General features: G+C 38.1%; 2 protein-coding genes across 6 annotated transcripts in view; one reads left to right on the top strand and one right to left on the bottom strand.

Moving 5' to 3' along the window:
* The window catches only part of LOC120774317 (E3 ubiquitin-protein ligase TRIM33), a 32,138-nt gene extending 28,117 nt beyond the window's left edge, over window positions 1–4,021 (top strand). Inside the window, exons 3-11 of one of the 4 annotated variants that reach the window (XM_040103882.1) lie at window positions 9–281; window positions 413–493; window positions 559–959; window positions 1,027–1,162; window positions 1,228–1,475; window positions 1,588–1,762; window positions 2,413–2,749; window positions 2,821–2,944; window positions 3,033–4,021. In XM_040103882.1, coding sequence (XP_039959816.1) covers window positions 9–281; window positions 413–493; window positions 559–959; window positions 1,027–1,162; window positions 1,228–1,475; window positions 1,588–1,762; window positions 2,413–2,749; window positions 2,821–2,944; window positions 3,033–3,368 — 2,111 coding nt within the window. In that variant the 3' untranslated portion in view covers window positions 3,369–4,021. Of the gene's footprint in view, window positions 1–8; window positions 288–412; window positions 494–558; window positions 960–1,026; window positions 1,163–1,227; window positions 1,476–1,587; window positions 1,763–2,388; window positions 2,750–2,820; window positions 2,945–3,032 lie in introns of all 4 variants that reach the window. The other 3 variants (XM_040103875.1, XM_040103865.1, XM_040103857.1) reach the window with 3 other exon arrangements.
* A 1,934-nt stretch (window positions 4,022–5,955) lies between these two features.
* On the bottom strand, window positions 5,956–14,074 carry LOC120781052 (meckelin). Of its 2 annotated transcripts, XM_040113217.1 has the most exons (10): window positions 13,737–14,074; window positions 11,900–12,549; window positions 11,458–11,796; window positions 10,032–10,673; window positions 9,695–9,964; window positions 9,243–9,610; window positions 8,123–8,279; window positions 7,960–8,047; window positions 7,683–7,846; window positions 5,956–6,456 (listed from the first exon to the last, which is right to left on the bottom strand). In XM_040113217.1, the coding sequence occupies exons 1-10, from the start codon at window positions 13,972–13,974 to the stop codon at window positions 6,376–6,378; spliced, it is 2,997 nt and encodes a 998-aa protein (XP_039969151.1). In that variant the 5' UTR covers window positions 13,975–14,074; the 3' UTR covers window positions 5,956–6,375. The 2 variants fall into 2 exon arrangements, with proteins under 2 accessions (XP_039969151.1, XP_039969148.1); XM_040113214.1 differs by having other exon boundaries at window positions 7,960–8,279.
* Between the last annotated feature and the right edge of the window lie 1,016 nt (window positions 14,075–15,090).

Raw genomic sequence — 15,090 nt, 5'->3', positions numbered from 1 at the left:
TATTGCAGTTATTTCTCAACTCGGCACTGTTATTGTGGACGGTAAACCATATCCACCAGCACCATCCACCAATGGACCTCCACGCCAGCAGCCAAGTCCTAATATGGCGCCACCATTACGACCAGGTCTTCCACCAGGTATGCCCGCTGGCATGTCTCCTACTGGACCACCAAGCGGATATGGACCTCAGAATGGACCGCCAATATACAATAACAGTTCTTCGGCACAACAACAATTTAACAACATGCAAATGAATCGAAACTATGCTGCCGAAGGCGCAGGTAAGGGTACGCCAGCTTGTCGTTCGCAATTTATTACTACATTCATCTCATTTATACACTAATTAAATTATGTAAACTCCATTTAATTAGACAATTGTCTAATATAACATATTTGCATTTATCGTTTGCAGTTCGCTTCGGCGCAATGCCACCGGGTATGCAACGTCAAGGTCAGCCACATGTTAGTTCCTCAACACATCCTCAAAATATGGGTAAGTCAATCATATTATTAAATTTCTTTTCATTCTAGCTATATTTCTTTTGATTGGTTTTTTAGACATGAGCTTGCGTGGCCTTCTAAATAATCAAGCAGCTCAGAGTTCCAATCAAGCTCATATATCATTTAATGGTCCACCGAATTATCCCGGTGGCCCACAAGGCGCAGCTTCACCACACCAGCAAATGAATACCCAAATGAGGCCGCATTTTATGGGCGGTCCTCCAGGCCAACAACATCAGAATTATCCGCAGAATACGCCTGGTGGACCGAATAACCCGAATTATATAAACAATACTGCGCGCTTCCAGAACTATCAACGCATGTCGAGTCACGCGCAACAGCAGGCCGCAGTAGCGGCCATGTCAAGCGCGGGCGGTCCTGGTGGTCCATGCGGCAGCCAAATACCGTCACCAAACCCCATGCAGCGACCGCAAATAATGCCCAACCCCATGCAGAATGTAAGCTGAAATTGACTTTGTTAAGGTTGTTTAATTTGTATTATTATATTTCAAATAATTTTTGTAGAACCTGGGGTTTCATGGGAGTCAGCCTGGCTTCAGTCCCGGGCCGCCACAAACCGCGCCACAAATGAACAGTAGCTTGAGCAGTATGCACAGCATGGCCAAATGGCACATACCTCAATCAGCGCAACAGACAAACGGTAAATCAATATTTGCACATTAATGCATGCATATATTCTATCTTAATGCATTATTTGTTACTTAGCTTGCCCACAACAAGGTCCTCTAATGCAGTTTGCCAACGGCCGTCAAACAGAGAACTTTAAAATTTCCTTAAAATCTCCAAATACTCTAAAGAATACCACACCAAATGGCAGCTCGTCGGCACATAGTATGCAAGGCAATAGTGCGTCTAGCTTACATGCAGCTTCGCTTGGGCTCGGACCAGCTGTTTCCATCTTACCTAATGTCACATCAACCAATCCAAAGACGCCGAGCCCGAGCACTAACGAGGTGGGCAGTAGGATCATTTGCATACTTAAGCATTACGCAACACAGTTGCGCCGATGCTTTGCTTAGTGCTATACTAAAATTTTTGTATACTTCATTTTTTTCCACAATACAGAACGCAAAAGATTTCACTGAACCGATTGACAAGGTCCGTGACGATTCCATAAACGATCTAATAGCTACGATTGCCAAATTGGATTCGAATGGTGTTCAGGTGCTGCCGGAGGGACGTACCAAAACCACATCGCCGCAAGTGCACAGCTCAACAGACCTATCCAATACTCAAGAAGGTAAGCAAATTGTTACCAAGCAGAAAGATAGTATTGTATTACTGTTGTATATGTTTATGTTTGTTTTGTAATCGAATATGCGCTTGATTTAATTTCGATTCCGTAAAATTGAAACAACAAAATTTTGTTTTGTCATCATTTCGTTGAGTACATATGCGATTACAAACTTAATTTTGCATTTGTTTTCACGTCATTCAATTCATTCGTATTTTAAATGTTATGCGCTGCTGGAAAACTTGCTTTAATTGGCACACATACAACAAAACTATACAGTTAACGGCATTGCATACATAAAATCCACAGCATATCGAAAAGTTTTCCAGCTTTTAGTGTTGTTTATTCGTATATTACTAGTCGAAAATCTACAATATGTATATTTTTCATACGTAATATGCTGGTTTAATCTACAATTTCATGTAACTTTGCTTTGTTTGTTTCTTTTCCAAACATATCGAATCAAATCGTATCGTAACCGAATTAAACTTCCGTCTCTTTAAATAATGCATACTAATCATTAATGCCAAAATCAAAACCAAACAAATAAAAAAAATAAAAAAAAACATCTTTATACATACAAATACAAAAATATTTCATAAAATTGCTCGAATAAACTGAAAACTAATTAGTTAATACTAAAAATGATCAAAAAGACGACCCGAACGAAGATTGGTGTGCCGTTTGCCTTGACGGTGGAGAGCTCATGTGCTGCGACAAGTGCCCGAAAGTATTCCATCAGAATTGTCACATACCCGCCATCAGTTCGTTGCCGGACGAAAGCGAAAGTTGGCAATGTCTATTGTGCGTTAACCTCAAAGAGCTGGCTAATAACACCGACAACACACAGAAAGCTCCTGGCGAATTAAGTCGGCTGGAATTGCAGATCATGCAACGCATTTGTCTCGAATTGTATTGCCAGTACGAACAAAGTTTACATTTCCGCGAGCCGGAGCCGCCTACCAATACAGCCTACTATGAAATTATTTGCAAGTAAGATTTCACAACCTGCGCCGCCATTTTTGTAAGAAGTCATAAAGTAATTTCTCTCACACATTTTGTAGTCCCATGTCTTTGGATGTTATACGCACAAGATTGGACCCGACCAGCCCAAATCATTATAAGGATATCGCTGGCTTTGTATCAGATGTGCGTTTAATATTTAAGAACACTTATCTCTTCTATCAAGTAAGTACTTTGTGATTATTCCAACAAGCCAAATGTTTATATATATTTTTGCGGGGACTTGTAAATAATGGATTTTCTTTTACGATAGGAGGACTCAAAAACATTCACTAATGCAAAATATTTGGAGAACTTTTTCGAGGAACAATTATCCAAGTGGCTGCCAAACTTCGCCAGCAAGACAAATTCAAGCATAACCAATGGCAGTGCCAATACAAACAGCAACAATGCCGCCAGTATCAGCAATAATAGTGCTTCCACATCGTCTGCAGCTTCGCCAGGTCTCATGAATCTAGCGACCGGCCCCTCGGCTTCACCCGGTGTTATTGCAGCTATGGAGAATGGTAGAAAGAGTTGCATTGCAGAATTCCGGCTGGACGATGACTCATGCATTCCGGCGAAACGATCTCGGAAACTAACCGAATAGGATAAATTTAATCAGCTACTTAACAGCATGCTAGCAACAATCAACAATGGCAATGAAAGCGAGGAATTGCTCGCGCTGCTCAGCCTATGTTGCCCACCACAGACGCAGCCGAATCTACTTTTCTAATGGCCAGTCATAAGGGCGAAATGTGATGACAAAAACAAGGACTTTCAAAATTGTTAACGCAAATGCACAAAAGTATTGAAAAGATGCGCAGAAAAAAACTTGAAAAAAAGCTAAGCCTAAATATGTGCAAGATAAACAAAACACATGCAAAACCACAGCAAAATGATAAATATTTTCTTGTTTGGCTTTTTAACCTCAAAATACGTATCGTTGCTGAGCGATTTAGTGCAGAGCAGATTGTACTCATTTAGCATAATATTTACAAAGATTTTACTGGTATCATCGAATTTACACAAAATAATGTCACTGCGCACGCGCACTGCGTAACGGTAAGCTGGCTTCTGAAACCATACCGAATTGACATTGAGAAGCTTCCTCGTACTATTGACAACAATAAACCTTTGATAATACTTTGAAGAAAACCACTAAATGTTTAAGTATAGACATTATTTGAAAGACATCGTTTTGAAATTAACTAATACTAATACATGTTGTAAATTTAATTAGATTACTAAAAGTAAAAACAAAAAAAGAATACACTTTTGAACTTGAAAAAAACAAAAAAAAAAACACATACACACACACTATAGTAGTTAATACTGTTTACAAAAATAAAATACACTTATTAATAATATACATATAAACTAAAGCTGCACCCTAAAATAATTTTAAGAATGTGAAGAACAAAGAATAAACACATCTTAATTGTATAGAAAAAAAAAATCACAAATAACTATACATTAGTTGCGCACGTCATACGCATACTCAATTGTAAATAAAAATATATATATATAAATTACCAAAACATACTAACGAACTTGGAATCAAAAACAAAAGCAAACAATGCAATATACCTACATATTAACAAATATTTCTGTAGAAACAAAACAACCATCAACGAAATGCCACACCATGCCACTAATATATGTTCATATGTAACCGTTACATTTTGAAAGTGCAGCAATTGCGTGAGAATAATTAACACTTATCTTATTATAACTAAGCAAAATTGTAAAAAAGACAATTGTTTAATTACCGCAGGAGACTAAATTACCAAAACTTATTAAATTTATGTACTAAAACGGGCATTATGACGTCGCTGCGGAACGATTACATAAAAAAAACATAAAACATGGAATTAGCAAAGTCCAATTCCCTGCACATCATTTGATTCGTAACTTAAGTATCAGACATGACATTGAGACAGGCCAATTTTTCCACCATATCGCTACTATCAAACATATTTTTCAGTAAATTAGCACATAAAATGCGTTTGAAAAGCTAAGCTGTTATGCAGCTGACGTTACTCATGACATTTCAGCCCGCGTCATATATGATTTTTGCAGTTTGACATTGCGCTTTTTCATTATACCCACATACACAAAGCCAGAAACGGTTTTCCATATTTGGCAGCTTTTCGATAAATCGTAAGTTTGTGATAAATTAAAACATTAGAAGAACGAAATAGAAAAAATATGGAAAAGTAAAGTTCGCTGAAATGAACATTTCAGTGCTTATAGTATACATATATATAGTAAAACTGATTTCTGTCTGCATTGCGCACGTGCAAATTCTTGCACTATATTTATACGAGCCTATATCTTTATTTCTGCAACCGCAACTATACTAAATAGACTATGGCAGTGCAAAGCCACAAATTATATAAATTATAAATATAAATAAAAGCATAGCGTAGAATTATTGTAATTAAACTCCTCATACCAAGTATTTAACATGTAAACAAGTTAGCCTAAGACACAAGTTTGGTAAACTACTCCAAATAACCAAGTTAAAGTAGAACCATAATATTGCTATAAAAAAGTATTTAACATAATATAAAATAGTATTTTAATGTCCACTCAGACTTTATTTTCGCTTTTGATATATTTAGTATACATAGCTATACATAACTGCTGTCCAGTTCATCATGACCACTATATAGACACAAGAACGCATACTAAAATATAATTCAAATTAAATAGCAGTGAAACTCAAATGCGTGTTATTTAAGAATTTTATTTAATATTTTATGCAAATTTTACATGCCAGTAGTTTTCTCATTATTATTATTATTATTATTACTATTATTTTTGTTTTTGCTATTTAAGACTATAGTTTACACTTACTAATAAACATAACACGATCAAATACCGAATATGCATAATTAAGCACACATACACAAACATGTAATGTCCGAAGGGAAGATCTTTACAATACAAAATTGCTGTCAAATTATGAGACAAGCTAATGGAAGGCTTATTAATTTGTGTGCAGCAATTTGTAGCAACTTCAATTCGTCGTAATTGCATGAGTACATACATACATACTTATCATGCAAATTTATTAAGTACATTTACATAATGATTTTATATAAGCATTCTCTAGCACCTTACCCCAAAAACACACACACATATACACATACAATATGTATGTATAAATACATGTGAATGTATTTGTGCAGTTGATTAACTAAACTTTGTAGATTTTATCGTAGAGATAGGTTAACCTATAATTTATAAACATTGGCAAAGTAGTGATGCTAATGAGAAGCGAAGTGTTGATTACTATGATGAGAAGATGGTGGTCTAGTTTAGGCAATACATATGCATGCATATGTTTGTGTGCGTATGCATGTGAGATATGTTATGAAATCTAATGTCTACTGCACTATTTCTAAGCAAAAAGATATGAATTAATAAACAACTGAATATTTAATGTAAAACAATAACTGTAGTTTGACTCTTCTGCGGTGATTATCGCGCGTTCGTTAGGTTCCAACAAAATATACATAATTTAATAATATTTCTGCTAATTGTACAACAAGCATTGCCCTAAAGTTGCGTTTTTTTATAAGTAATTTTGTGGCAAAGCACCATTTTCTTTACATTAGAAAGCGTTGATCAATGGAAGTCTTCGTTGTTACATTTTGACGTAGCCAATTTATGTAGATATGTTGGAGCAGCTGTAAAAAAGGCATTTATTAAAAATATACATGTATATGTATGTGCATATCAAATATGTAAAGTATGACAAACAGAGCCAGGCAACGGCTTCGAGTACTGCAAACATTTCAATGCTAACAAGGAACGTAAATTCTCAACGGGCAAAGAGTGAACGTAATTCTGTGCAAACGGTTCTATATGTTTTAAGAGAATAACGCAAAGAGAGGCAGCGGAGAGTTGTCCATGGCAACGGAAAAAGTCCCAACGAATAAAAGGGAGAAAAACGAGTACAACGAGTAATCGAAGTAAGCTTTGGAAAAAAACAACCGAAGGCAACTAGGTTTTGTTTTCAATGGTAACAACGTTTGAGAATTTTGAAAAAAACTGTAGATAGAATTGTTAGCAGCATAAATTCAATTTTTGGAAGTCGACGAATAAAGTTCAACGAAAGCGACGGCATTTTGTAACGGAGGCAATTGAATTTCATCACTTTTCAACGTTTGTGGCAAAAAGTAAAACTGCTAAAGGAAATATGGGAAAGATGATAAAATTGAATTCGCTTAGGGTTGATCAACTCAACAAATTGTTACAAAACCAAGGTGCGGCGTTTATGGGCAATAAAACGGCGAAAGTTTTGGAGCTGATTGAGATATACGGTTCTGAAGATGTTGATGCTGAAGAAATTGAAGAAATCACCGAAATGTCTGCTATGCAAAAGCAAATGGACGAGATGCGTGATATGATTTCGGGGCTTGCCAAGTCTGTGAGTGATCTTGTGGAGTTCAGGTGAGTCATACATCGTCAGCGCAAAGTACAACAACTGTTTCGGCCAATGTAAGTAGATACAATAGGGTAATCACCGTTGGGAACTACGATACAAAGTGAATGGAAGCGAAGTACAGTCCACGAAATCAATGGCTTGTTAACTCATCGGAACGTTAACTGCGGAACAATTTATAGAAAAGGTAACGCAATTACAACAGGCATATGGTTAGTGAACAAGCAAACGGAACAGTCGCAAGGAGGCGTATAAAAATCATTTAATTTCTTTTAAATACATTTTATATTCATTCAATACAATAACATTCGCGGCATATTTTCCGCTAGTGCCACAACAACAACATTATTTTAATTTTTGACAACGCAAACAAACTTTTTGTAGGACTTTTTCGCCGTATTTCTTTGTAACCGTACATGGTTCTGTGCGGTCACGTGTATATATTTTCAGATATATGTACAAACATACCTTATTGAGTATATAAACGATTGCCACAGCTGTTATTAGATTATTTGTCAGCATATAAAGCGCTAAGAGCAAGGCCAATTCCATTATGAAGATATTTAAACTGTTGCCGTATAGCAGTAACTGGTCAAACGATTTTGCATTATCTATATAGAATGTACCCTTATCTGAAAATTCATAAAAATGAAAGTGCAAAAGTTAAAATTAATATTTTGAAAAGTGTCTGGGTATTTCAAGAACGCGATTAAAAAAAAACTCTTTGTTATTTTCTTTTTCTTACTTTCCGTTAAATAATTATCACATTCGCAGTTTAAGAACTTCTCAATGAAAGTTTTCTCCTTTATTATATAATCCATATCCTTGATAGCCTGTAAGCAATGAAAGCGCATCCTATAGTCGTTAACAATGGTACGAACGCTTTTGCTACCGTTATTTCCACTTACGTGATCTATGAAAGCGCACAGAAAGCGATTTAGATTATTGAAAGTCGCTGAGCTGCGTTCCATTGCCGCATCGATCGTATTGATTTCTTTCTGAAAATGTGCTTGGGATATGCTATAGGAGCGTTGATAAGGCGCCAGCAGCTTCTCAAAGTAAATTCTGTCAAAAAATAATAACAATAAAATGAGAAATTATTTATAACGGATGATCCAAGTAGAGGTACTTTTTTCAATTGACAAAGACTTTTTTGACACATCACGTGTGAGTCATGTCTAGCTGTCATGTTATTTTTGTTCAGTATTGTTTAGCATTTCATCATGGGAAGACTTACGACTGAACAACGTTTACAATAACGGTATTACGAAAATTCACGTGCTATAAAGAATGTGTGTGGCGCGGTTCGCTCAACTTATGGTCAACATAATCGGCATACTGAGCATACTATTCGCAACACCATCACCCATCCTGAGAACCAGCATTCATTATTGGATAATATTCGACCAGATAGACCAGCACGCAGTGATGAAAATTTAGCAGCCGTAGCGGAAAGAGAGAGTGGAGAGTCGATTCGGCGCCGTTCGCAACAACTCGGACTGACGTATGGAAAATACAGCTTGTACAAGAACTAAAGTCGCTCGACCTACCTAAGCGACTTCGCTTCGCTCAATAGGCTCTTCAAAAGTTCCAAGAAGATGGAATAATCGGTCTATATTTCTTCAAAAATAATGCCGGTGAGAACGTAACCGCTAATGGCGACCGTTATCGCGCCATGATAACCGACTATTTGATGCCTGAAATTAAAACCCGTGATTTCAGCGACATTTGGTTTTAACAAAACGGCGCCACTTTCCACTTTTACCTATGGGGATATGTAAAGTCTCAAGTCAAGACTATGCGGACAATCCCGCTTCGATTCAGGCTTTGGAGCAAAACATTATGCTTGTCATTCGCCAGTTGCCTGTCAAAATGCTAGAACGAGCCATACAAAATTGGACTCATCGGAAGAAGTTGGAAGAGATAATGTCCAAAAAATACATGCCAAAGAATGTTCTTTCGGTGTTTTTTCTTTAAAAAAGTAGGGAACTTCGAATTCGATCATCCTTTACTTCATATGAGACTTACCGTAAATTCAAAGGTGGCAAAATTATATAACTCTGCTGATCCGAATCGCCCAATAAACCTTTGCGACTGCAGCGATGCTGTGAGTTTCGATGCATCTGCGCCAGCATGGAGTACATGTCAGTATCTGCAAAACCATTAGGCGATCTGCCATGTATATAGAACCCAAAGCTTTGCTCCAATAGCATGAAAACAGAAATATTGGACAACGAACAGAGATCGATGAACTTTTGCAGAGGATCACCAAAAATGCGATTAAAAACAAAACTGCACAGTAGCAGTTGAATGATGTAGATCAGTAGGCTGATAGTAACAATGAAGAACAACTGTAGCGCAAGGTCTTGGTGGATCCAACGAGCTGTCAAGAAAACCTTCAAAGGAAAATATGCATTTATGACACGCTTATAAGTATATATACTTAAATTTAAGTATATGTATGTATGACAAGCAACAACCTGAACCAATGGGAGTACCAATAGACCCTGCCAGGCTGCGGAATGTTTCTGCTTCGCACTCAAACGTATCCATTCATTTGCTATAAAAATTATGCGCCACGACGAAATATTTTCGGTGGCAAATGTGCGCACACTAGAGCACATGGATGACGTCTCCAGATTATTCTTCAAAGTGAAGTGATTAGCCTCACAACTACGCGGACGCTCCCAGTCAATGAGAAACAGATCAAAGTGGCTGATTCGCCAAAAATGCACGCAAATAAATATCAACTTGAAATAAAAGAAACCTAATGAATCACAGTCTCCCTTGCAACCAAGAAGCACTCGAGTGTATTACCTTCAAAAGAACGGCTGCATAAATTAGAATTTCCAATGAGCGTTGATCGTCTTTAATGATTGGCAATGTGATCGCAACGGAGCGCTGTGTGAGAAATTGCACTGGATAGACGAGAATGTAGAGTACAAAGCACAACAGTGCTGCATTCGCCGCGTAAGAGCTGAAGTGCACCAGGAATTCCAGCAAGCAAGAGGATGGTGCGCAGCATTCAGTTGTCGCAGCTATTGTTGTTGTTAATGTGTTATGGCGTTTCCTATAGTTAAGCATTTGCAGCATAGCCATCGTTAATGCGATGAATAAAAAGGCCGGCAGCATCACTTCAAAGATGAACTTTCTTTGTGTGGCCTCTCCGATGCGCTCAAAAGTGATTTGCAATTTAAATGGATGCACAGCATTCAGTGTTGCATTGGCGCTCAAGTCAACATGCCGATAGCGCAGCTTCACTAGCGGTATACCAATCTGATTGCGATCATGAATTTCGTAATACATTTCGAAGGACTCCACATATCTAATGCTGCGGTAAAGCGAGAGCTTAAAGTCGTCTTCATATTTCGACTGCTGATCATGGAGTCGGCCATGTCGAGGTTGGGCTGCGATTAGCTGGAACCGTTTCACCAATTGCCACTCTGCCGCTGGAGCACGCTGAAAATATGAAGGATTCAGAACACACTTATAACAAAGGAATTAAATAGCTGCTGGTCAGTTGTCTCCGAACAGTTGGAGAGTCAGAACAAACATTTTCGCGCGACGTATTTCTATGAGTGGTGCAAGCCGAAAATGCAGCGTTCGTTACAGCAGAGGTACGCAATTAAATTCTGTGTGAAACTCGGTTTTACGTCGAAGCCCTCAAAAGACTAAAACGAAGGGTCAATCGGGTACTGCAAGACATCGCAGCCGATTGGAAGTTGCACCACGACAATACATCCGCTCACACCGCCTTTCGTGTGAACAACTACCTAATCAAGGCCGGCATTCCAACGCTTCCGAAGCCGCCCTACAGTCCAGATGTGGCCCTCCTGACTTTATTTGTTTCCTTGCCTGAAAGGGCCGATGAAAGGCAAACATTTTGAGACAACAGAAGAGATCCAAGCAGCATGCACCTCGGCTTTCAAGGTTTTTCCTTCAGTGACGCCTTCAATGCTTGGAAATCGCGCTGACAGCGCTGCATCGAGGCAGAAGGAGCTTATTTTGAAAGTTTTTAAAGAATCGTAACGTTCAATTAATTTTTTTAAATCGACTCAGTTCTTTTACTTTCCGGACACAGGCACAATTCCGGCGGAGGACGGAAGAATCCGCGAAGTTATATGAATAGTGAGGTTCACAATAATTTTTAGAAGAGATACCGGATTTCCGCTCCACTCCCTCCATTTCATTTTATTTAAAATGCTCGCTCATAAACATACATATATACATTTTTCACACTTACCAAATTCTCAGGTGTTATGTCCTCAATTAATATCGGCAGCGCTTGCAAACTAACTCTTTTCACATCGGGACTCATTTCACGCGAAATATTCAAAAATAGACTCAAAAAGTTATTATTTGCGTATATTTTAGCCAAATCAATCAGATTCTCCACAGTCAATTCGCAGCGAATCGGTTTGCTGAAGCGTGCAAATTGTATTTCCTGTTGCGGTTTCCAATCGGCGGCATCGCTTTGAGCATGCATTTGGCATAAATTGACGTGACTCATTTTGAATGCACCCCAGCGCCGCAAACTGCCGTCCAAATGATAAGCAGTGCTGAAAAGTTGCAGCTGCTTCGGCTGAAACAAGATATGTATGCAGTTTATACACATGTGTTTATGTACTCGTGGGTATGTTTCTCAATCTCTTGAGAGTCACGAGTGAAAATGCAGCAGTACTCACACTTACGCCCAGAGGCTCCGTTAGCATTTTGGCGGTCTCTTTGCCTTTTTTATAGAACAACGACGGCTTCGTCGCCTGCAAGTGCTCGTCCATGCTGGCATACTTGATGGCCACATCGGAGACTTGTGTTAGCAGAAACGCACTGCAAGGTGAATTTTTATCCGCCGAGTAGTGGGACATTATACAAAGATTCGCCAGCTGACTGCAGGCAGTGTTATTGCGTAGAGCCAAACAGAAGAAGACCACGAACTTTAAGTCGCCGAAGTGTACGGCGTTAGCGCTGGTCGATTGCCAAAAGGAGTTGTATTTCAAATATGGCTTGAGCACCGCATTCGCAATACAGTAATCCAGATAACGGTAGTTATATTTCAAATCGCAAATATTACAAATACCATTCGCGTGGATGACGGCTGGTGTTAAGCGGATTGGCCTCGTTGAGGCAACCGATCGCAGCGCGAAGTCGTTGATGGGGTCAGTAAAGTTAACTAATTTCAATTCACAATGTGTTCTACTGGTATTAGCTGTTACAACTTGACAATCTTTGTCGGTGGTTAATATGTCTGAGCACTTCTCTGCACATAACGGATTCTGTTGTTGCGTGTCGTAGAGCGCAATAGTCACATAATTGGCAGCGCACTCGCAGGAGAACTCTGGAATGAATAATAGTTGTTCTTGTTATGGATATGCTTCACTAAATACCAAGCAATCGTATTGGATATGATATTTTGACCTTTCCAAATGTATTTTTGTATACATCTCACTTGCATCTTTCATTACGTTATATGTATTAACTTCAATTCTTAACATTCCCCGAAAATAGGAGGGTGAAAACGTAATGGCTCAAGTAAAGATTTATTCTATGAACACGAACGCTTGGAGTACACCTAGAAACCCATGACGATGTCAACAGAAGGTGACTTGAGAAAATAATGTATGGAAAAAATAAATCTTTTGTCCCACTGTCGGCAAACTATGGCTCCTTTGACGTAACTTTGCTTAATGGACTGATACTAACCGGTTTTAACCAGGTCCAAAAAACCTAGATATATATAAGAATAGTTAACAGTATAGATTGATAGAGAAGATGCGTTAGCTTTGAGAGAAATAAGTATGTTGGGAATATTTTAGAGGACATTGTATAAGCTATACCTACCCTCTCATGGAAAATCCAAACAAAAAAGGACTTTAATTTTGTCTTAGAATTAGCGTCAATTTGTGAAACGAAAAGATGGTTGGCGCGGTTGTGGTTTGTACAAAATTCTTTATCCGATTGTAGCGCTAATTACGACGAAGCTGACGTGGGTTCGAGGACAGTAGGTTAATCCGTCTTCGTGTTCTGATATACGCTAGGCGCTGGTATCCAGCAGTGAAGCAGCGGAGCATTCGATGCCAGACGAGGTTTTAGACAGATTGATTTCCTTTCATACACTCTTTTCAATATAATGTAAAAAAATCTAAACGCAGTGCCACTATCCACTCTAAAAGAACCATTTTACCCGGGTAGGCAGATGACATTGATGTAATGAGAATGGTATTATAGACTTTAGTAACAGAATCATCAAAACAGCCTTTTTTAGCCCAGAACAACAAGCATCAATATATATCAAAAATAACAGTTCCTTGAAACAAAACCGCCAATAAAGAAGAAGAAATAAAATCGTCAGCTAATTGAACCGCTAACTAGTTCTAAAGTAAAATGACAAGATTTGATAGATGGACAGTATGCATGTATGTAAGGATGAACACAGCCCGCTTCACATGTATAAACATTTTAAAAATAAACTCCATATCCTTGGGTTGTGAGTTTTGCGTTTGCATCTGTTTAATCAATACTTACTATCTGGCGTTGATTGCAAGTTTTCGTCCTCCTTGCCACAGGCAACACACGAAAATGTGTCCAAATCATAAAATTCATTATATTTACACTCGCTGATTTGATGGAAACTGTATGTGGTGTGACTTGAATTGGCTAATAATAATGTGGTCTGGGCGTTTCCGTGTCCAGAAGCGAAAACTGCCAATACTTGGAAGAACACGTTTACGCAAAGGAAGCACTGTTTTACGAAAACCCACATTTTATTTAAATTCTACTGATTTACTGCAATAACAGCACTTGTTTGTTTACAAATTAGAATATTCTGACTTTTCAAACTACAACAGTTGTCACTTTATCCGAGCGATGGCACAATGCTAACTAAATAATTTGAATGCCGGAAAGCTTTGCACTAACCCCAAGCGCATAAAGCACTTTCATAAGGACAGCGAGGGTGACAAGGGAAACCGCAAGGTGAGTGCGTGTTTAACATCACTTCGTTGGTATGTACATAGAAGTCGCCAGCAATATGATAATACAAAGGGGGCACACTATTCGACTTTTGTTTACATATATATAGAACGAAGTTGCTATAGCTACTCTGACCCCCGATTGCGGTGCTGCATGCAAATCAGCGAAAGGATTTCGATTTGCTCGCAACCCCAATGTACTTATATATATTACATTAATAAATGTTAAGGCTTAAGTACAAGATCCTGGCGTGCCTTAGTTTTTCTAATTATACTTATATCTATTCTTATATCATACATATAAGTATATATACACACATGAGTGCGCACTATATACTTGTTTAAAGCACGATGACCGTTAATTCTTCAGTTTGCCTAACTGCGCATCAAATATGTAAGTGCTGCAAGTAACATTTTAGAGTGAGTTCTTTACCATCAGCATACACCATCTGGCATTGGAATCATAGATTATAACTCTTATAATAAAGCCCTTGAAGAAGTTACTCATTTAAGAGTATGGTAAGGTATGTAAAGGGCTGATTTCTATTTATGGGTCTCGTTGAATGCAGAAAAAGTGTTTAGTGTGCCGAGTACACATTGCTAAGAACGTAATTGGGCTAGGATTATTAAGTTTTCACGAACTTGCTAGAACTCTTTTCTGATTTAATTCGCAACGCTTCATCTTTTACTTGAAATATCGTTATGGGTTATTAAAATGTACGAAGAGGCTTCCAAAGTAAACAGGACTTTTTGAATCTATATGTCGATTGATGCGTTAGAATCTGATATCTTTATCGATTGTCCAGTGAGAATTTCATGACATTTCATTGATTGGAAGTGAAGTTATTGCGTTTTAAGTGTCAGTATGTTTGTGTTATTGGTGCGAAAATGAGCTTCGCACAAAGAGC

This window comes from Bactrocera tryoni, chromosome 1, assembly GCF_016617805.1.
Source record: "Bactrocera tryoni isolate S06 chromosome 1, CSIRO_BtryS06_freeze2, whole genome shotgun sequence".
In the NCBI taxonomy this organism is placed as follows: Eukaryota; Metazoa; Arthropoda; class Insecta; order Diptera; family Tephritidae; genus Bactrocera; species Bactrocera tryoni.
The sequence above is the reverse complement of the archived record's forward strand: the minus strand, read 5'-3'. Positions and strand labels throughout refer to the sequence as shown.